This window comes from Fulmarus glacialis, unplaced genomic scaffold, assembly GCF_000690835.1.
Source record: "Fulmarus glacialis isolate BGI_N327 unplaced genomic scaffold, ASM69083v1 scaffold37304, whole genome shotgun sequence".
Lineage (NCBI taxonomy): Eukaryota > Metazoa > Chordata > Aves > Procellariiformes > Procellariidae > Fulmarus > Fulmarus glacialis.
The window spans coordinates 27,023-50,718 of record NW_009208039.1 but is presented as its reverse complement, the minus strand read 5'-3'; the positions used below and the strand labels follow the sequence as shown (position 1 = coordinate 50,718).

Here is a 23,696-nt window from a genome sequence, read left to right as displayed (position 1 = left end):
GCTATTGATTTCGACAACCTTACTGTCGTAATGGAATTTTGTAAAAACCTGATCGGTAGTTTAAAAAAAGAAGTAAAATGTAAACACAGATTAATCTATTTATCATTCAAAATATTTTCAGTCCTGTCAGTTTTCTGAAATGGCCACACTGCTTGCAGTAGTAGGCAGTACGATTAAGACTAGAAGTTTTTCTTAGTATCTGTTGTATTTCAAATGGAAATATTTGTAAGTCTTCTCTGAATGGAACTATACCTTGGACCTCTCTTGAACCTACATTCTTTCATCAGATGCTTACCTATGTTTTCTACTGAGGTCAACAGGAACTGAGAATAAATCATAAAATACAGATTTTTATTTAGGGAGAAAAACACTACCTCCCTTAGAATTGTTAGAAGCTAACTATTCTATCTTTTGCCTTTTTTTATCCATATGAGAAATCATTTACTACACTTTAAGATGAATTAACAGTTCACAACATGGCCACCTGTACAGCTACAGTGCATAAATTCTTCCTCAGCCAAAGTTCTCTGACAGGCCGGTACATTGTGCGTTGCGTAAGACCTTAGAATATGTTTTTGCTTATTTTTGTAGTGGCAGTGCAGTAGCAGAGAAAGTGAAGTTCTTAACAAGTGACCTTGACAGGATAAAAGATAATTTCTCATCATTGCTTCAAATGTTTATGCTCGACGCGGTTCTAGTCGGTGAGACATGTGTGATAAAGTTCTCTGGTTGTCAATCACATTTAATTGCCGCACATAGCTCCGAACATCCTGATGGTTCTTGTTAGTTAGCGCTGCGTCGGGATCTGGTGAAAGAGAGATGATGTAGGATTGATACCCTTAAACGAACAAATGCCTGAACAGAATGCATAACTCTTTACAAGCTGTCACAGGAAATGCCAGATCCTGGTGAGTTAAAAAATATTTAGAAATCGCTCTCTTTGAAATCTTTCCTCCATATCTGATAGTCTTTCTGGTTACTACCCTCACAAATTAACTTTTTCTCTCAGATATCCTTGGCTACATTTACTCAAATTGATGGCCCTTGGTTACAGTTTTATACATCACCTTACCAGTCAATAGCTATAAATTATATAGCTAACTAGTATGATTTAAAGCTGCCCATCTGCTTTTGAACCAGCAGCTTTCACACAGATTTAAAACAGTATAATTGATTTAAGCCTCCTTTCATGAAATATTCCCATTTCTAGCTCAGTATTAAATATTTGTAACACTAGTGCTTAGTGGCTGCTCCGTTCAAGCCTCAAAATTTACTATGTGTTTACATTACTTAACATAACCGCATTATACCTACTCCAACAACAATGATGAAATACCACTGAGTTTAAATCTGAGCATCTTCAGCCTGACAGTGAACAGCTTGCAATTTAATGAAATATGTGTTAGGTAACTTAGACTTCTCTAAAAGAAAGATACTGAAGCATCTACTATATATAAATACACATAGACACACACAAAAAGCATGGGACTTAGATATAATACATCTATATACTGATATTTTGTTATATCATGTATAGTGAAAATCCACTTTCATTTCTAAATATGCGGAGGTTTCACTAGTGCTTAATACATTAAAATTAAAAGATACATAGCCAGAAAAACCTTGATGGTGGAAGAAAAAAAAAAACACTCCCTTAACTTGATCTTCTCGAGTTAAGCTTTGACCCAGATGGAAAGAAACTATTTTTGTAATAACGTATTGTGTTGTATTATTTATTCTGTTCTAGAATCATAGAATCATTAAGGTTGGAAAAGACTTCTAAGATCATCGAGTCCAACCGTCAACCCAACACCACCATGACCACTAAACCATGTCCCTAAGCGCCTCATCTACACGTCTTTTAAATACTTCCAGGGATGGTGACTCAACCGCTTCCCTGGGCAGCCTGTTCCAATGTTTACCCACTCTTTCAGTAAAGAAGTTTTTCCTAATGTCCAATCTAAACCTCCCCGGCGCAACTTGAGTTGCAACTTGGCGCAAAATGAATGAAGCGCTGAGGAAATGCCAGCGTGACTGGTACTGACAGTGCACCTAGATGGGATGAGACCCACAGAGCAAGCCTGTTTGACCATACAGCTCTGTCATCTTACATGGCCTCAAGTAAGTTCTGGTAATTACACGAACAAACAGGTTTTAAGTTCATCACCTTATGCAGTTATGTCATTTATAAACGTCATGTTTCTGGACTGGTTTCCTATAAAAACAGGGTTTATCCAAGCAAGTATCTTGCATGTATCTGTCTGCTAGCCTTATTTCAACCACTTCTGAACACACTGGCTAATTAGAACCAATTCTAATTTGACAGATGTGTAGAGACCTCACAGATATTTAGCTCCTTCACATGCTTGGAAAAGAGATGGAGGAGAAGGGGCTTATTAGAGCTTCCTGAAGGATATTTCACCCTGTGAAACATCAGAGGATCCAAACATGGAAGAATCACTGGAAACCAGGCTTTTCAATTCTGGTACACACAGAATTAGCTGTAATTACTGTAGCTACTGATGATAATGCTGACTGTGCAGATGTTGTAATACACTTACTGAAAGATTGGCTTCTGCAGAATTTCACCGTCCTGACAGTGTTGGCAATCATGCGCTGGAAAGAAAAGATGGGATGCAATCAGAGAACAAGCACTGTATTTCATCATCATTTAAACGAAGCACCTAACTGTGCCTGAGTGTGAAGACGTATGCCAATAAAAGCAGTCATATGAATGGAAATATAATTTTAATGCTGATACCCTCATATGTAGGGTGTGATTTGCATTTACACAGGATTTAAATGAGCATGAGTGTAATTTATATGTGCTCAGAGAACCCTTTCCCTTGCTTGGATGCTGTAAAAGGCCTTAACGAAGAATGACAATCAGCCCCTTCAATGTGCATGTCTTTGATAACATCTTCCCACATTAAAAAGTAAAAGGAATATCATGTAGAACACCTTGGAGTATGTACACATGTTAATTTTAAGACCATCAGTTCCTAACAGCAAGGTCGTTTCTAGAACATACTCAGCAATTAAAGAGCTTTCACCTTTCATATGAGTTTGAGTTTAAAATGCAGCCCTCCTGTAAAATGACAGCATAAAATGAGCGTGTGAGGGTGTATGTTTACTGATACCCTCTGGAAGTATGCTCGATTCACAGGTGAGAAGGCCACCATTAGAACTGTGGCCTTGTAGGCAAGTTTCATCAAGCAGACCTGTTAGACAGTGTTAGCTTGCACAAGTATATCTAATCCAACATGAAAAGTGGATTCATTTTTGCTAGACACTTCTACTGGCAAGTCACAAAAAAAGCAGAAGTCACTTCAGTCCTTCTTGGTTGTGCTTGCTCTTCAGTAAATAAGCCATAGCTTCACTCACTTAGGTAAGAAAATATTAATCAATACATTTTGCTTTGATAAATCAGACACTGTTTTACAATAGTTTTTAAGAACAGAAATGAAGGTAAGTCATAAAGCAAAACATTTCAGATTTACTTCTGGACTGCAAAATTTTAACTGGCTTGTGTGATTAGCACCACACAGGTAATACACCCACCAGTGTGGGGGCAAAATTAGTTGTTCTGCATAATATGAAATAAATTGAAACTTCAGCAGTAAAACTGGCTTCCTTAGCTAGATAGTTTGATTCAATCACTGTTGTAAGGACAATGTTTGTTTCAGTTTCTTTTGCTTAGATTAAGAAAAAGCAGAGGAGGGAAATGCTATTCCTAATCAGAGTCTAATGTTTGTTCCAGCACTTTAACATGGTCCAACAATTACAACACAGCTACAAGTTTTAACACAGCGCACTCTCACCAGGCTGCTTCATACCTTCTTGAAATTTTGTGTGAGATTAACAAGCTAGTCATAAGCCCTCACACAATGGAATGATGTATTTCTTGCTAGTAAACAGTAAAACCTAAAGCATACGCTCCTCGAAATTAATACACAATTGTAATCTTACATGAAAATGATGTTACAATAAAATACCTTTGTGAAAACTGTCATTCCAGACATGGGAAGCACCAATGTAAAACATTCCTTACACACATACTGAATAATCTTAGACATTTTAATGCACTGTCAAGCATACAAAAATTGGTGTGGCTGGTGGTCAGCATTAGAAACACTATTGATATATCATGCACTACATTTTTGTGGATTACACATTGTATAATCAAATTAAATGTAGCTATTTTGAAACTGATCTAAAATATTTTAATTCTAAAATACAAGTTCCCAAAAGATCTAGTGAATTTGGATATGGGTCTGCTTATATTGTTCCTATAGTCATATGTATTTACATGTGGAAAATAAGTAGATTTCAAGTAAGAATAATTTTTATCCTATGTTAATTTTCATACCTCTTCAAGCAGATTTTCTAAGGCACTTACCTTACAAACATTCTCATATGTGCTTAGCATTAATCATGTGAATAAGCCCCATTGACTTCAATGGAACCTCTTAAATACTCAAAGATAAGCACCCATTATAATACTGGATTGAGACAGAACGCACTGCATATTACAGTGTTGGTTCTTCAAGTCTAACCCAATCAAATGAAAATCAAAACAACAGGAACATGTAAACATGAATGTCTCATAACGCTATGGATTCATATTTGGCTCTGTTACGTGATGCTACTATTTTGATTTATACCATTTCAAAAAGTCCTCCCCTAAAATAACTATTTCAAGAAAAGACCATGAAGTTGAACTGCACCAGCCAACCAGATGAAGTTTCAAGAGCATCTAACTTCAAGGGAAGCTTTGCTAAGGACACTTCATTTTTATGAAGATATATAGTGTCGCTTGATGTGCTTTCTAGATGGATTGTTAATACACACCCTAATTTTTCATACCTGTAAATGTTTAGGTTTTGAAGCCTCATTTCATAATGATCTTTGGAGCTAGACTGTAGGCTCAGTGTTTGATTAGTTTAGTATTGAGCTTCTAGGTGAAAACTAAGATTTATCAAAAGAAGTGTGTTCTGTGGAATCATTTTACTCTTTTTTTTTTTTCTTTCTGTGGGGAATTTGTTCTGAAAAAAAGCATAGCATTCAGAATAAGTACTGTAATGCTGTATTGTACTGAAAGACAAATATGTGTGTAGTGAAGGTTTTCAAAAAGTTTTCACTATTTCAGAATTTCTCATTGTTTGGGCTATTCCAGGCAAGGAAAACCGAAGTGGCAATGAATTCGTCTGACTTCTGGTTAAAGGCTGAACTGCCTGGCTTCCTTCAGTTGGCTAACAGGCTTCATTTTAAGGAGTTACTTTGCCTATTCCTGAGGATAATCTCATTCAGTTTGTGCATTCAGAAGTATCCTGGCAATGATGAAACACAAAGGAATGAGGAAGTGGGTTAACGCAGAATAAATGGAGAAACTGTGGCCAGAAGACAGCATCGCAACCCAATGGGGAGATTCTGGAGCATTATGTATCCTTGAAGAGCTCCTTTCACATTGCTTTTTTCCAAGTGCTGTTGTATTGTCTAATATAAACTCAAAAGAGCTCCTCTCTGGAAGGTGCAAATTGAACAGAAAGACAGCATATGAAGCGAAAGTGAATTTCCCTTCCTGAATCTTGTAGATAAGTTGGATTGTCTTCTTTTGATTTAAGAAAACTAGAAACATGTACAGAGAAAATGTTCAGATGGAAGTTTAATTGCCAGCTCCTTACAATTTTTCTTCAAATAGAGGATTACCTCCAGTTAACCTCTGTTTACTCACTGTGCTAAGAAAGCCATACAAACCTAAATTTGGATCTTTCTGAAATAGAACCAACTGCAGAATATAACAAGCAACCACCACTACCAGCATGCTATATATACACAACAATACCCTTTCAAGTTTTATGCAGTCTGGAATAGTGGCAGCAGGCCAGCACATTATCTTCTAATCCATTCCAAACCCAGGTTTCTAAATGTTATAAATATTCATATATGCCATAGAAAACTACTAAAGGCTTTAGTCACACACTTTTTGCATAATCTTTATGTTCCAAAAATGAAAGAATGTTTGCCTTTTTTTCCATAAGGATCAGAGTGTGAATTCCCTTTTGTTCATCTCCACAAAACCCGAAAACCAATATGCGCAGATTCTCTAATCCTCATTTCACACCTGAGGGGTGAAGAGGCTTGACAAAAAGAAGCATCAGTGGCCAGAATCATGGCACTGCTTTGTGCTGCCATGGCAGGTCAGGATTTTCAGAGCTCTTTTGTGACTTCTGCTCCCTCTACAGGTGCGATTTCTGAGACATGCTGGGTAGTGCGACATGGAGATGGTGCACGGAAAGTGATCTTTGTTCAGGCTGTCTGATGATTTGAGAAATGGCACTGATAAAGTTCCCAAATAATTGCATCTTCCCTGTGCCTATGAATACAAAATTCTGTACTGGCAGTCAGAGGGCAGGATTATGCAGCTGGGGTTTGAAAAAAGCAGAAATGGGTAAGTGGTCAAGAGTATGAAATATTGCCTGTCCTTAAAGAGAGTCATGCTCAGTACTTTCCTCACTTTCCTCTCTCTTCTTTCCCTGGCAAGACATAATTCTAGGAAAGGGCTTTTAAATTTTTTTCTAAGTATATAGCTATAAAAGCAGTGTCACTTGAATGTTATATATTGCCATGTACTGTGTTGCAGGTTGTAGGTTGTCCTGTATCTGCTAAATCATACAGAGTTTATAGGAACTAATACTAATGACAGCTTTGGGGGCTCTCCTTCACCTGAAAAGAGGATCCTTAACGGACCTAAAAGACAAATGTGTATTCTAGATCACAAACTAATTGTGTTTTCTGCCTACTGCCATCTATTTATCTTTCACCTACTTGCAGCTCTCAAAATGTCCTCAACCTGCCAAACTACAACTACAGCATTTTAAAAACCTTACAAGCCTATTCATTCCTTGTTCCTCTATGACAAGTATGTCTTCAGTTTTTACATAGATGGGTCTTCTAAAGCAACACTTACAACTAACATCTACTGTCAACTCACTAGTGGAGAAAAGATGCAGGTAGTTTCTTACCACACAAGGTCATGGAGTATATGCCAACCTAGAAGGTACATCTGAGCAACACCATGGTGGAAACAGCTTGTACCTTGTCTCCATCAGCTTCTTACAGTGAGATAAGTAAAAGACCTTCAATACTTCTCTAACACCATGTCTTGTTTGGTATTGAAGACAAAGCCTTTTACTAAATACTGATACTACTAATACCAGTAATTTAGTTATTCTGTCTACCTACTGAAAAAGTATAAATAACATGTTCCAGGCTGGATTTTAAGGCCAAATGCTTGTTTCCTCCATCCCCCCGCTTCCTTCATGCAATAAATGGCATAGTAAAGAGCACAAGTACAGTGCAAATACAAAGAGTATACCTATTTCTGACACATTCAATATTGTTTGCCCACATCTTGTACAAACTAAATGGGTCCGCTTACAAACTTCCCTCTTTACACATAGCTGTGGCTCTAACACATATGGTATTCTCCTCCTTGGCTAGCTGTCCCTGCCCTCCCACTCCTCACAGCCTCCTCCAAATAAGAGGCATCCATGGGGATCAGGAGATGCGGAAGGGGAAGAAGGACCAGTCAGTTACAAAGGCAGCAGCACAGTTCTGTCACTACACCTCTGAAAAGACCGGTTTATAGGAAAGTGTAGCAGGAAAAAATTGACTTAGTCCCTTTCCTTTTTAGCTTGACTTGCTAAAAAAACCTAGGCTAATGTGGTTTAACACCATCTGTCTGTTTTTCCCTTCTTCTCTAGATAATTTTGTCAAATTTGAAAAAAGAACCCAGAGTTTTCAAACATAAGAAAGCGCCTACCAATTTTCTGTGAAAATAGATGGCTGTGTACAAGAGAAAGATCGTGTAAGCACCCTCTTCTCCTTGTCTCCTTCAGGGAAAAGGCTGTAGTGCAAGTTCCTATGTTATGACAAAAGCCTATTCACACAGAATTCCCCAGCCATGAAGAAACCACACATGCCCCAGCCACGAGGAAAGCTCTGAGCAGAGCTCAGGCAGCCATGAAACACAAATGTTTAGGAAACCAGGCCTCACTGTTTCTGGCACGGGGGGAACTCCTAGCTCAGACATTGCCTGACAGCTCCTGCGTGTTTTAAGATGCATTGTTTAATATAAATAATAACAGAAACATCAGAAAACATGAAACATTTAAAGGAAGCTGTTTCAGCTGAAGAGATGCCACTAGATCAAACTTTTGGCTGCCAGTTACAGGAATAAAGTTGTCAGCAGCACATCAGCTGTTGGGATCAGAGCTCTGTGGTGAGAATGCAGACACAATGCCAGAGGCTCTTCTCGGTTTCATCACTGTGCTTACACCAGAGTCGGAGGGACCCACCTTCTCCGGTGGCAAATGGCACCACCAGTGGCAGTTCCCCAGATATTTTTATTCATAAACTTCAGCAAGTATCAAAGTTAGGATGGATCAAGGGAAGTCATTTTCCAAAGAATGAAGATGTTTTAGACAGATCAGTAAGAGGGGCTCCCAGCAATATTCAGAGGTATCTCCATCAGCTTGTGACAGAACATGATGCAGCAGAACAAACAGGCAGAAACAACAAATGGCAGGACATGATTCCTGTGAGTAAATCTGGTTTCTGCTTTTCTCCTGAAAATGGCAGAATAACGTCACACATTTACCTTGAGTTTATACTTATGTAAAAGAGAGCTGAATTTATCTGAGAATTATCTGGCTGAGTGGTCTTGTCTTCACTAGTTAATATCTGGCAATTATGTGTGGATATGACAGTTGCAAGCTTAAAGCAGTTAAGTAGGCGGTAGCAACTGAGGTTTAACAGTAGGCTTTTCTTCTTTGCTTGACCTGATGACACATGCAAAAAGCTAAAAACTGCCAGGTCCACATTAGGATTTGAATGAATTATGTGGGTGGAATCTGAATACATGTTGCTTTGAAGAACTATGGGTTGAGAGAAGCAGTAAAAACACCATAGAAGCATGCAGAATAGCTAGTGAAGAACATTAAAAACACTAAAGATATACTTGTAGTAAGGCCTGGAGAAAAAGCAGAGTGAGCTTTTAGGTAGAGCACTAACTGAAGAAGGGCTTAGAATACTGAGAAAAGAGAACGTTTCCCTTTCTGTTGTGTGGAGGAACATGAGACATTATATTGATTCTTTGAAAAATATATAGCATCAAAAATACATTAATTGATCTTCACTTTCCACTCCTAAAGAAAATGCTCAAAGCTCAGATTACTGATCAAAATGGGTGATGCTACATACATGCAATATAAAATTTTATTTAAAACTTTTGTGTGCTACTAGTAAACCCATGTTCTTGAGATAACATACTTCTGAAGATAAGGCAATGTGCAGACTAGGGTGAAAAGGGCAGACTGCAGCAGCCTAGATATAGATCAGTTTAAGCTGCTATAAAATTCACTCTTGGGAGTGCCGAACTGTAGTACAGTGGTGCAGAATAATTTCTAAATGACAAACCTGGGTTGAACTTGTGTCTATGGGTAAGTGCTCACAGGAGAGCTCCTACCTCCTGTAATGGCTTTTACACATAATCAGGCATAAAGAAAAGCCTGAGGCGTACAGCTCTGAGGCCTGCGGATGTACCGGCTCTTCTGGCTCAAGAGGTGTAAGTAGGCGAAGTGAGGTGGAGAACATGGAGCCAGCCACATAGCCATGGCTGTAGCAATGCAGCTGCCATCCCTCCTGGTTTGGAGGTGCTCCAGCCAAGTCCAAGATCCCTTTCTGTTCCCCAAAATATTTACTATCCATACTAAAATATATATATTTATCGATTTAATTAGAACAGGCAGTCCAGGAAAAAGTCCTTTTCTGCAGGTAGAAGGCTCAAGATCTTTGGAAGGAGATGGCAACACAGTCTGCGTATGCAATTACAGAATGTCATTATTGCAAAATGAGGTCAGGCCCTTACTCAGGCATTAGAACTACCATTTACCCACAAAGTCGTCTCAGCTTAGTAGAGAGGTATTTTCACCCTGGGACAGAGGCTGTCCTGGAGCCACAGACTAAAATCTAAGAGAAGAGTTCACCCAGAGTGATGACCACTTTTCTGTGAAGTTTTCTAAAGAGCTGAAAATCCTTTTTTCCCCTCATGGTATCAGTGCTCAGAAGGTAAGACAAGCTCCTCTGTAATGCAGTGGAAACAAGCATGGAGTGCTTCTGGTTACTGTAGTAGTAAGAACAAGCAGATATAGGTGCCAGAGTAGATATGCTCTAGCATGGCTGCTTTACTTTAAATGGAGCTTTACTGCCGGAACAGTAAGTCAGGTTTGGTTTTGCAGTGCAGCTGCTCATAGCTGGGCTTGGCTAACCCTGGTTCTCAGATGCAGGTGTCATTAACCACATTAATTAAGAACATGGCCTTAGCAACCAAGAAAATGGTTTCTCACTGCTGTGAAGCTTACGTTTCAGTTGAGATTTCTGCCATGGGAAGTTGCCTGCCTGCAGTTTTTGACAACGGTGTTTGAAATGATGACAGCTTAAGTGCAGGATTTAAAATAAATCAAATTTGAGCATAACCTAGCCTTCTATCATTGATCCCCCTTTCCAATATGAAAGCAATCAAGTCACAGAAGTCTCCTTTCACTTGTTAAAGGAAAGAAGAAAATAAGATGTTGTGCACGTTCTGTATTAAAGCTCCTTTTCTTCTCTGAGGAGCAATGCAGAACTATCCCAGCCTGAGGCAGTTCAGTCCTGTTTGAAGGAACAGCAGTTAAAATCACAGCTTGGTCCCAAACTGGCTGTTAAAAATTGTCTCTAACAGCTCTGCTTCCTGTCACTGCTGCTGCCTCTCCTAGGAAACATTTTGGCTGTGCATGGCTCAGTGGGCAGTTTCTTCTCCACTTCTGTGAGGGTTTCCATAAACCAGAGGTCCCAGGCGCTGTGCACAACACAGATTATTTTTGCCAGCTCTTGGTTCTGCCTTCACTTTCCCTAGCCCTGGAAGTCATTGTTGAGAAGTTCACTCTTGAAGAGATGAACAAGGAGTTCGTTTTAAATTTTCATTTCAAATATATCATACATACCATTTTTTCAAAGTTTACTAGATTGTCAGTGAATGTCTTGTTTCCCTCATGAGTAAACGTCATGTCTGTATAGAAATAAAAGCCACATAAAAGCCCATTACTGAATCATGGCCATACAAAACAGCAGAACATTTTATCTATCCCTTACAAAAATCAAAGCAGCTATAAAAGTAAAACATTCAGTTTTTAATTTGCAGTATTTCTGAGACTAGTAAAATTGAGGTATGATATTCAGATGTACTAAAGCAGTTTTTCTTGTCTCTGTGTCATGCTTTTTATAATGGAAAAAGATCATACCTCACACTGAGATTGATTTTTGCTTTTTCTTGCTGCTACTCTTATTCTTCAAATATTTGACAAATAGCTTTCAAGTTAATAATTCTGGTAACATCCAAGCTTACCTTTTATAAGTAGTGGCATGAAAGGAATTATTGGAGGGTCCAATTTAGCTACAGTTAGTCTGTAGGCCCTATGGTTTCTTGATGGATCCTTAAGAAGAAAAGAGAAATCAAATAATTACTAATATGTATTATTATATGTATTGAGACACTGTATGCATTCATTTAGATGTCATGGAATTTATTAAAATCATTATTTTCTCCTGTGGCTTTAAAAGTGCATCTGCAAACTAAGACACCTTTTATCATTCTCCCATACAGCTTATATGATGAGAATGCAGCTGCTAAACACAAACATTTTTCATACCAAATAGCAAGGTAAGATATGATTACAAAAAAATTGTTCATAAAAGGAACCACACATTCTTCCTCCCTCCTTGCAGCTGCAGATCCAGTTTTGCATATGTTGTAACACTAAAATGTATTGCCTGGAAAAATCCAGGTTGGAAAACATAATTTCCCATACGTACTATCGGAAAACATATGATAAAGCTTTTCTGAGTTCCCAGATTAACTTTGAGTGGTACATAAGTTATCTCAGAGTAGGTTCCTAAGAGTATAATTTATTAGTCATACATACTTGTTTTAGCAGCTCTAAAATGGGATCATAAACTTCTTAAAGTCAAACAAGGACATATAAAATGTTCTGAATCAAGGAATTCAAATCAGTTACTCAGAAACTGAATTAGCTCAGATTGTGCATAGAATAAGGGATCTATTGCTATTCACCATTAAGCTTTCAAACTCTGCATAGATCTTCTTGAACTTGCTTGGAAGTTTCTGTTAATAAAAACAAAAATAGAAACGTTAATTAAATCCAATTTGTGTGGTAATTTTACTGTAAATGCTAGTTCCTTCTACAACGCCCTAAGTCAGGAAAGTGCTCTTTTTGCCAGATATTTCTAACAATGTGCTAATCTAAAATACAACATGTTTCCTAGCAACCAGATTATAAATAGAGACGGGACCAGCCATGAAACCTGGATCCTGATTTAAACCCCAACTTGAATTTACTCCTTTGGGATGTTTAGATTCAGATCTTTGTTTGGCTCACATTGCAATCACTGAATTCAGAATGTAAGTGAAAGTTCAAGTCAATGGTTTCAGGACATTCCTGGTTATAGCCCAGCTGAAAATATAATTTACACACAGCCTGTGCAGGGGTAGCTCAGCTTAATTATTCATACCTATGATGAACCGCCCTTGCAACATTCAAATCCATGCCTGGGCATTTCCAGGAGGTTTTTTTGTTCATGCTGAGGTATCACCAACTACTGCTCATTCTTGACATGCCCAGCAGCCAAGGGTCTCTACCGCTTTCTGGGGTATAAATTAATGAATAGTTTTTCAGTCGACAATACCTACCCAAATAAATCATGGTCAGTTGATCATGCAGTGATTGGGATGAGATGGGCTTTACTAAATATTTTCTTTCCCCCTCATGTTATGTTATACATATTAAATAACTTTACTGTGAAGACCATAAGATATGTTATAAATTAGTTTCAGAGATCACAGTAATGTTTTATGCACACTTGAATATGCCAGCTTTCTAGTTTTAATAAGAAATTTCTCTATATTTGCTGATTAAATCAGACTACTACTGGCAGCAGGTAACATTAAAAATTAATAGAGACTTTATAGCGCAGAAATTATTTTTTGCAATACTTTCTACATTTGGAGTGTGTACCCTAGCAAGATATTTACACTGTGCCACAGCAAGGGCCTAATTTTTAATGATGTGTGCCAACAACTGTGTGCCTAGTTTGCATATGCATGCAGATTAGGTATTTGTGAAATAAGTGGTATAATTGGACATTTGCACCTGCAAATATCTAATTTGTGCATGCAACTAATATAAGTGCATGATACTATAGCAAAAATCAGGTCTTGATATGTTTGGTTTTAAGTATATTCTGTATATATATCTGGCTAAAAATCAAGCTGCAGAGATTCTCTTGATAAGCTGACTGCCCTATAGAACCAGACTGTGGTAACATTTCCCCGAACTCAAGTTCATACCCGGCACCTACAAATGATCTGTGCCCCTCCAGCTCAGACCCTGTGCCCATTTCAGATTGCTGTAGTATATACATTCAATTCCGTCTTCTCTGGTCATACTAGTCCTGTACTGTCTCCGCTTTCCCAAATATTTCTCTCAGTAGCCACAAATGAAGGGTCATTATTTTGAGAAACTGATCTGCAAACCTTTGCCTTTAGCACTGATTGTACATGCCATTTGCAACATGTACTTTTTAATACTGGGCTGGTGTCTTCTCAGATGTGTTAGTCTGATCTCCTATTTCAGAGCACTTTTTTAAAGGTGTTCAAATTTTGATCTCAGTTGCACCAATGACCTCAGTCATGCTAACTATTTTGAATTTCTAAAGAACAAAATACACGCACATTCAAATCTGCACTGCTTTTGACAACCAGTATGTTCTTAGTGGTTACATGTGCTTACTACCTCACCCTGCTGGACATTGCACCCTTTTCATATACTCACATACAAAAGAGTAAAGCCACAGAAAAAGGTGGAAGCTCAGAATGAAGACCAAACTGATAGTAAGCAGGGGAACACATGTCAGAGAGAAAACCATAACTGGTTAGGACAAACCCACATTTTAATAGGGCAACAGAGTCCATATGGAGATCAGAAAATAATATGTATGAACAGAGGATGGATTTTAGAGAAGTATCTATGGAGCGATCTCACTAAATGATCAGTAAAGTCAAACAGAGGATGGTCTAATGCAAGAGGTTAACTGGCTAACTCGCTCATCCTGTTGGGCAGTTTAGCTCATCAGTAGAGGCTGCTGTTGTCACTCTTCTTAACTGCTTGTGAGTATTCAACACATCTGTGGGTATACTGCCTTACTAATAAAAATTGTCAGCCTTAGCTAAAGGCTTATGCTCAGGAGCTGAATTAGTAGATCTAATTTTATCAATAATAAAGGCCCAAGTCATGTTTTTGCTAACTAAAAGCACAAATCCCAGTCAAACTTCTTGGAATTGGATTTTAGCTAAGACTTACCTCCCATGTTAATGAGAGACGGCTCACAGCAACATTACTCAGTCCCATAATAATAGCGAAAAAGGAATTCAGATTTTTGTATTCTTTACAGCTGAAACACAAAGGGCCAGATTTAAAGTTGTATATATCAGTCAGGGCAGAAGTACATATAACAAACTTAAAAGAGCTGAAGCCAGGCATCTAGCGTAGATGTGACTGAATTTGGGCAGCCCTGGCCAGCACACCTGTGGCACACCACTTCACCAATGTGTGAGTAATTCACCACACTCTGGAGGCTCCTTTCCCCTCCCTCCTGAAATGACCTCCTGCTTCCACTTCACTGGGTGCCAGCTTCTGCAAGGACATTAAAGGAGTCTTTGAAGCTCCTCCCTACCCAGAAACACAGTCCTGAAACTGGGCTCAATTCAGTCCCAAGGAATACCAGAAACAGTGGAAGCAACTGGTTTACAACCTCATTTGCTGTAGAACTTGCTGACAGCTTCTGAACAGCTACTGAATGCTGGAAGCTGTCCCTAGACGATCTTCATCACAGTTTAACTGGGTGCCCACAGTTTACAGGGGCACTGAGTCTTTTTAAAGGGAGAAGACCAGTTGTCTATAGATGCCTGTGTGCCAGTGACCTCTCTTGCTGTATATGTTTTCTAGCTAGTACTTGTAGATTCTGGAACTCTTTAGGATATTTCAAGCAAAGAACTGCCATTTGTTACCAGCATCATTAAAAAGGTCCTGGGCACTAGGACCTCTAAGTCACGCTTCATCCCTAATGCAAAGGAGAACTTTTGTTACCAATCAGGAAAAACCGGAACATGTAACTGAGTATTATGGAAGATCGAATACACCATATGCAGGAGTAGACACAACCTGACAGAACAGCCCACACAACTGCTCAGCTGGGACTGCATCAGGTGGCTCATGGACTCAATGGAAAGGGAAGAAAGAGAACGAAGTCTGTATCTCATAAATCTGTCTCACTAGGTTCCTGCAAATAATTTGCTATTTTTCACAACTGATTTGCCAATATCTGATTTCAGCACCTCAGTCTTTGCTTCTTTTGCTGTTTACCAAGTAAACTTTCACAAGATTCAAGCTATGATTCTCAGATGGATTTTTTTATTCATCGCTGAAGCTCTTAGTTCCTCTGAGGTATCCTCAGCTCCAGATGAAATTAGTACAAGAATCACATCCTACTGTCCGACTCCATAATTGCCACATCACCCTATTGTTATTCTGTTCTTTCTGTCCCTCCATTTCACCAGACTCGATGTATTGAGTGGGTGAGTCCTTTAGATCTGGGCCTCACTGTGTCTGCATTGTGTGAACACTGAGCGCATGAAGAAACAATCTCTCCCATCTGGTGGATGGTCTGTCTGTTGGAGACTGCTGCCCCCTCAGATGTTATGGGAGAGCTGCTCATACAAATTCTCCCACATCAGATTAGGGACAGTGAGCAAGATTAGTGAAGATAAGCTGAAATGCTAAAGCTACCCCAAGTTATTCTGACTAGAGCAGGTCAGGGAGTGCCTCATTAGTGGATCTGAGGGGAGATAAGGATGAAAAGCAGCCACCATAGGCTGTCAGTGATAACCTCTTCCCCAGGCACAACTAAATCCAGAAAGGGATATCTGTCCACAGTCTGTGACATTGAGAATAAATTGTGGCGCGGTAGAAATAATTAGTACCACACAGCAGTAGTGCTCAAACATAGCAGGCAGCTGCAAATGTATCTGCAATATGTAATTTGAATCTATTTTTCATTTTAAAAAGGAAAAGTTTTGCCAAATACCCTGTTAAGCAATGTAATTTGACAAATCCATCTAGATGTATGACATTCTACACCAAATATTCTGTAAAGTCTACAGGCTTTACATTAAATAGCTCAGTTCCAGATAGAAGACCACTGTAAGGAAGGAGAAACAGTGCTGCATGGCTCCACTGCATGTATGCTGCCTGTAAAATGCCAGAAAGTGGATCCTCCAAAGCACCACAGTGTGCTCAGAGCAGAGGTCCCTCTGCTTCCCAAAACAGACTGTATTGGAAAAATCTTCCAGTTTTATGAATTGTGAACACACACATATGCACACACTCTTGTCTCCAACACAAACACACGTGGTTAAAATCTCTTGGTACTTACACAAGCATATTCATCCTGGCATTTTCCCTGTAAGCACACACCCTTGAAAAATTTCTTACAGGCTCCTTGGGCTTATAACATATGCATGTGCATGGAAAGAATGATTTTCAAAAACTGAATGAAAGTGTCTGAGTATAGTGATACACAAGAAGGCTTCTAAATAGCCTGTGGATGTATCTGTAAAGAGGAAATATATACAAACTGGGTTTGTGGATACCCATAAGAATATGTGCAAGTACATTCTAGAAGGCCTTTCTAATACACTTAACATGGGAAGAACTCACTGTAGGAAATATAGTTTGCTTCTCCCTTTGTTTGAAAGTTTAATCCTACAATTGCTGGAGAAAAGAAATGAACCTGGTAACCTCTACATCCTTTCCCAGCAGATGCAAAGACAACAACAGCTCCTGAAATTGAAAGCACATATGCACAGCACTTGGAGCCAGCACTTGGCCTTGTGCTTGCCCACACAGGGAGCACAAATCACAGGGTGCGTGGGGTGGCAGATACAAAATGATGTGCCTTCTGCGAAGGCGTCTGAGCCCCCCGTCACAGAATTGAAACAGGGTTCTCAGTAACAGTTATCTTTAAAAATCGGTATGCGCAAGGCATCTCGTTACCACCAGTCAGGCCTAAGATTAATAGTGCAGCACTGAGCTGTTCTCCCCGAACACTTTTCTAATGAGTCTAGTACTTCTAGGTAGGGTAAAGTTCTCATTAGGTCTCAAGGTTCTTCACAAGCAAAACTTCCTCAAAGATACTGCTTCAAGGCCTGGGCCCGCATCTTTTGATCCAATTCCTTGGCTTTTTCTCCCCTCTAACTTCGGTGCACTTTGTGTTTGTTTTACTGCATGCTGTAGCACCTGTTACCATGGCAGCACTGCACAGAGGGCAGCAGTCTGGCAAAACTTCCCAGCGCCTTTCCAGCGGCTGCAATTAAACCTGCCCGCTGGGTTTGTATGGAGGAAAATCTTGTGCTTCGGATTTCTCTGCTTTCAGGAGACAAAGAGGACTCAGCAGAGCAGACCGCTTTTAGCTATTTATTTTTAGCATTGTAGTGATACCAGAAACATGGAAGTAAACAGGAGGTTGTCAAGCTGTTGTAAATAGCATAGGATTAAACCCATGACACTGAGGAACCCATGGGCTAGGGTGGTTTATTAAGGAGATGTTTAACTGTAATTTTTAGGATACTTGATTTCAAGTGTTTACGGAAATTACTATTGTATCTTAATTTACCACATTTCAACACTTTCCCATTTCATGCCTCTGAGTTTAGAAAAGACCCCGACACGTCTGTGTGTGGGTGCCACTGCCCTCTCCTGGACACAGCCCGCCAGACGGGCAGCTTGCTTCCCAGTTTTGCTCTGTGGAATGAGATAAGGGAATATGCGGTATATATATTTTTAGAAACGAAAGAGGTAAATTCTATCCTATATTCTAAATATAAACCTGATCCTGCATGCCCACCACTAGATTTTGAAAATATTCAGCTTCGACCAACTGTTATCCAACCAGAGGGCCCAAAGCAGCTCCCAGAAGGAAGTTGGGACCCTTCCCGGAGGAGGGAGGCACGCTGATGCAGAGTTTTGATGTGAACACTGATTTCAGCTATGTGGAATTATTAATTGGGAGGAGGGAGGCATCACAGTAACAGTAATCTCTTCCTTCACACAACTACATTTAACGATGCAAAAAATTTAAAACTCATGGTTTAGCTGCAAGTAATAACTTTGTTTGGTAAGACTGCCTAAAGGCCTCTAGTCACAATGCCCAAAGCTGTAGACAAACACTTAAACAGGCAGTTCCTCAGTGCACACCTCAGCGACCTGTTTGTTCAGATGGCGATGAATGTAATAAATACACCACGAACTGGAAAGGAAGGAAGAGGCTAACAGTGATAAAAAACCATAGCTATGCAGGGCAGGGGCATGCCCCTGCTCCCTCTGAAGTCAGTCACACCCTTGCCCTGGACTTCAGTGATAAGGAGTCAAGGCTGACATCTTTGGCATGAAGGCTCCAAAAAGTTTAAGTTTTAATATGAATTAAAAAATAGAAGACAGCAAGAATTGCCTGCTATCTAACCTCAGACCCAGCAGTTAGTAACAAAAAAGGACATTCATATTGTTGCCTTTTTAAACAAAAGTATTAGAAAAATATATCAAGCAGACTGAAGGTAACATGAGCCTTGTCACCTCCATACTACATCTCTTTGCTTTCGCCTCTCTTTTTTCCCACTCGGGGCAATTCTGAGAATGGTTTTCCTGAACAGCACCAGAAATACTTCTGTTCTCAGGAAAATTAAGGCTCAGTTTTGTTAATATTTACTAATTTGCGTATTAATATTTTCTAATGCATGTAAGGGTAAATGAAGGATTCTCCTAATGAACTGAAATATATTTACTCAAAAATAGAGAACATTTTAAACTCTACTGTGTGTGGCTGTCTGAAAATAAAAAAGAAAAATAACAACAAATTGACTGTACTGAACCTCATTTCCAGCTCACAGATGATTGTATACTTACTGGGCTGCTACCTTAATATACTTCTTTAACAGCTGAACACGCTTGCTGAGTTGAGAGCAAAGACAAATCTCAGTGACCACCCAGAACTGAATTTCATTAAATCTTCTTAAAAACAAGTCCAGATTTGCTGTGGTCTTTTTAAAATTGTGCCTTCCAAAAGTGTGATAGATCAATTCCAGCTAGGAAAAAGAAAACAGTTTGGGATTTTTTTTTAGAAATCTCATCTTTTGGACAGAGGAAGGAGGCTAAGAATGACCTCTAGCCTGAAACTTGCTCTGCAGTTTACGTTTATTGCTTTACAGATGACAAGGATTCAGGTTGCAAATCCAGTAGACAATAGCTGAGACACACTAAAAGCGTAACTACAGACTATGTATAAATAGCTTAATACCTTAAAACATACAAAAGTAATTCAATAAGCAACACATGTTCAGGAGAAGCTTAGCTTTATTTTTGCATTTCGCCTATAAAATTAAGAATGCCTTATACTTTCAAAACTTGTAGGTGGCTTTATTGTAGTATTTTTGAAAATCAAGCTTAGAGAAAGTTTTGCAAATAATACACAAACCTACAAATGTACAACTAAACATTTTCTAACAGCTTCTAATCTGCTGAAGAGATAGATCCTCATACCTCATGCACACAGTTGAAGAGCTCCCAGTCATAAATTGTCATCTGATGTGCTAAGTCTTTGGAGCTCATCAGTTCGAACGTCCCCACTGTACCCGTAGATGGTCCTTCTTGTTCTGGTAATGGTGCCTACAAATGGAAAAATGGTATAAAAATATTTTAGAAATACTAAAGTGCATGATTGGTGCTTTTTTTCTATAATGCTTCTGATTTTTTTTCTTCACTGTGACCACTTTCCTAAGCATGTTTCTAATAGTAAAACTGAAATTTGCTTTTAACCACAGGCTGGCATTAGGAAATGAGAAGCCCTGTGCAAAATCAGCATCCACTATGCACAGGATAGTCAGGAAAATTCTGAAAGCTTTTCAGAGGCACTGTAAGGAAATAAAACAGACTGTTCTCAGTGTGTTATTTTTAGCATTGTTCTAAAACTTGAAGCCAGAAATGAATACTTCAATACACATTGTGCTAATTAAAGCATGTCTGTTTGCTTAGGAGCATAGGTCTTTCCACAAAGCTTTTGTTATCAGTTTCCTTTTTCACATACACAAATAACTAGGCCACAACGCACAAGCCAAATACTTTTGCAGATTACTTATTCTAATGATAAGAATTATTACATCTGCCATACTTCAGAAATCTGCAGTGATTGCAAGGTCTTCTGATCATTTATAAAATAAGCCTCATACTTTCTCTTTGACAGTACAGGGATGCACTATTTGTGATTGCAAAACTCCTGGCTATGCTAATTAAAATTATATGCACACACAGTCTTACGGGAAAGAATCCTTTAAATCATTCAAGTATAAAACAGTTTTGAAAGACACTTCCATACCACGCAATAAATGAGATGTGTTCTACAGTTTTGCACACACAAGTAAATCTTATATTAAAGAGAGATTTAAAACACGGCTTGAGTTCAAGTCAGATTTGAAGTAGTCTGTTGTATATATTAGGGTCAAAGTGTTTGAACCAGCGCTGCTAAAATACTAACAACCAACCCTCCTGCAAATTCAAATGCCGTACATCAGTAAAGCTTCCTGTGAACCCACGTTTTAATTGTTTTGTTTCCAGGAGAGGGCAGTAGAGCTCACGTACAAGTTTCTCAATTTCTCATAGGGTCTTTGTTAGACAATTACAGAGCAGGGAATTGTCAACAGGCTCCTTTCTGAGTACAAACTCAATAGAGTCTGCGAGACTAACAGACCGTATTTACATACTGCAATATAAAAACTGAGCTTACTAAATGAATCCCCTTTTATGTAAGAATATTATATTACCAATAGAAAAAGGACTGACTGGATTAACACAGCAGATCACTTTGTCAGTAACACACAGTATGTAGGAGCTTTATTTCTGTATGAGTTCTTGCCTTGTACTCTAGGGAGAATTATTAAACTAAACCATAGGCATTATTACCTTAAAAGCTCCATCGACAATTTTAAAAAATAGTGTATATAAGCAAAGTACTATCTAAAAAAAATCAGGACAGCCATCGATCTTATAACAGCCTGCAGATTGCTCTGAATTGGGATTTGCACAAACACAAAATTTCTTTAGTTGAAGACAGAGTACGAATTAAAAGTACAGCAGTTTTGTGTAGAAAATCCTAATTTGTGGAAATCTGTGGAAAGAGAATTGCCCACAGACTGAAAGAGGGCTTATTTCCCCTATTTGGAGACAAACACAACATAGCTGTTACCATAACAAACACATATTTTCCAAAGCTAGGAAAGAAGCACTTAGGTGTAAACTCATTGTATATTTGAAAATTCATCTAACCCAGAACAATTTTCACATGGGAACTGTCAAGCGTAATGTGAATAAATGCACATGCACAGGCAGCAGCCAGAAATTGGAACGTGAAAGGATTAAACTGGGAGGCAGGTAAGGTTGTAACGTTTTTCAATTTTTTTATACCTCTTTGAAAAAATGCAGCTGATAAGGGGATGTATTCTGCTATGCAGTGTTGAGAACCTTTTTTAAGGTGCGGAGTGTTCCTCCCTAATCCTACTGAAGTCCGTCCAGTTGATGAAAACAAGCACACTGCAGCCCTGTATCTTAGAGCTCCCTGTAGCATTTCGAGTACTTGATCCATGGTAAATACCACAGGGGAAAAGGCACAGAAAGTCCTGACAATTTGCTGCCAAAGCTATGTCTACACGGACAATGCAGAGCCATATAAAAGTACCCAGCTTAGCTGTACTGACGCAACACCCCTGCTTTAGACTAGCATGCCCCATGAGGGTATCTACTTGGCAAGATTAATTAACCTTAAGGGAACACCAGAATTTAATAAACTGAACAAGAGGTATCTCTGCATGGAACTACACTATGCTGGATGTGCATTCCCTGGTTATGAAATTGAAAGCAGCAGCAAAGCATAGATTTTACCATATCTATAAAAGAAATCAGGCATACATACTAAGTGGCCTGTTAAAAGCATACAGGAGGCTGAAACAAGGCTAGAAGTAATAGAGTTCATGCTGACATGACTTGGCAATGACATTTGTTTTTAATGAAATAAAAGGAACAAAAAGTACAGCAGATCACACTATAAAAGCAGACCCCATGGAGATCGTTAGAATTACTGTATAAACCGTAAGTACTTATGAACAATTCTACCTAAGAAAAAACAGACTTTCTACCAGGAGTATTTTCTGTGATTCTACTTAGAATCATCTGAGATTTTGACACAGTATTTTGTGGGGCTGAGAAATAAAAGATTTTAAGAAATTTACTGTTGGAATCAAGTCTCCAGAATACTTTAATTGGTAAGATCTACCTTCAAGAATACATCCCTGTGACTTTGAGGAGATACTTCTGTCATCAGGAATTACTGCATGTCTTACTGACAATACTCAGTTCTTCCTAAATGCTCAGTGTGACACAGAGAATACTGGGATCAAGTACTGTCACGTGGATCAGATGGATTTCTGCTTTAGTTTAGGAAATTGTAACATTACCTTGTTTTAATTTCAGGGCTTATCCCATAGCACTGTGACAAGCCCTTTGTTGTGAATTTTTCCACTAGTTTTTACCTAAAGCACTGATAATGCAAAAAGGGACGAGTGTTCAAATAAACTGAAGAATTGAACTTCCTGAGAACTGCATACATACATACCAATGAATCGAACTGATCACGTGGGCAAGCAAAAAGCCGTCCATTAACACTGAGAGTTGTAAACACTGAAACATCATGAGGTTTGAGCACAACCTTTTCTGTAAACATGAAACAAAAGATTGTTTATTATATATGCGTAGAATTTACAACAGGACTGATCCAACAGATCACCCTTCTGGGAACAAATTTTGCACAGTATACCAATGTCCAGGATATAAAATAGATGACAACAAGGTCCTCTTTATTGAAGAAATGTGACAAGCTCAGCCCAAACCAGTTTCTTACAGAACTGGCATACAGAACTAGAATCCCAGCCCCAAACTGTACAGACAGGTCAAGAAGCCTGTGCTGCCATCTTGAGAAACTACCTGCAAAAATTCAGCCATAATTAGGAACTCCATTCATTCTTCTCTGAGCTGTAAGCATTTGGAGAGCTGCTCTTAATAGAAATTGCCTTGGAAGACAGTAACTGCATAAGGAGGTGATGAAATGCAACTGTATTCAAATCTCATTACAGCAGTTCTAAAAGAGCATCATATCACAGGTAAAGAAAAGATAAAGAAGTAACTTACAAAACAGTCTCTTACAGCATGCGCTGGCTGTCAGCAAATCTGACAATAAAAAATTGCTGCAACTGCAAAAAGTAGAGCCGCCTGGTGTCAGTTCTCAGGAAGTGAACTGTTTTTGGCAGGCATCACTGTTTGCAAAAATTAGCTCTCATTAGCTCTGTGTGTGTCCACACAGTCATACTCAACCAGAGCACTTCAGCAACACCAATTCTCCAGCAGAATTCACCTTGCACTTACTCT

The 23,696-nt window shown here is 38.9% G+C and overlaps 1 protein-coding gene across 1 annotated transcript in view; it reads right to left on the bottom strand.

Annotated features, from left to right (window-relative positions):
* Positions 1-326: 326 nt before the first annotated feature.
* Positions 327-23,696, bottom strand: part of RAPGEF4 (Rap guanine nucleotide exchange factor (GEF) 4) — a gene marked incomplete at its 5' end in the record, with an annotated part of 44,984 nt that continues 21,614 nt past the window's right edge. The window contains 9 exons of the mRNA XM_009576348.1: positions 327-805; positions 2,562-2,616; positions 11,046-11,110; positions 11,447-11,534; positions 12,173-12,223; positions 14,478-14,568; positions 19,134-19,312; positions 19,767-19,892; positions 22,888-22,985. Of these exons, the coding sequence (XP_009574643.1) occupies positions 678-805; positions 2,562-2,616; positions 11,046-11,110; positions 11,447-11,534; positions 12,173-12,223; positions 14,478-14,568; positions 19,134-19,312; positions 19,767-19,892; positions 22,888-22,985 (881 nt within the window). The remainder of the gene's footprint in view (positions 806-2,561; positions 2,617-11,045; positions 11,111-11,446; positions 11,535-12,172; positions 12,224-14,477; positions 14,569-19,133; positions 19,313-19,766; positions 19,893-22,887; positions 22,986-23,696) is intronic.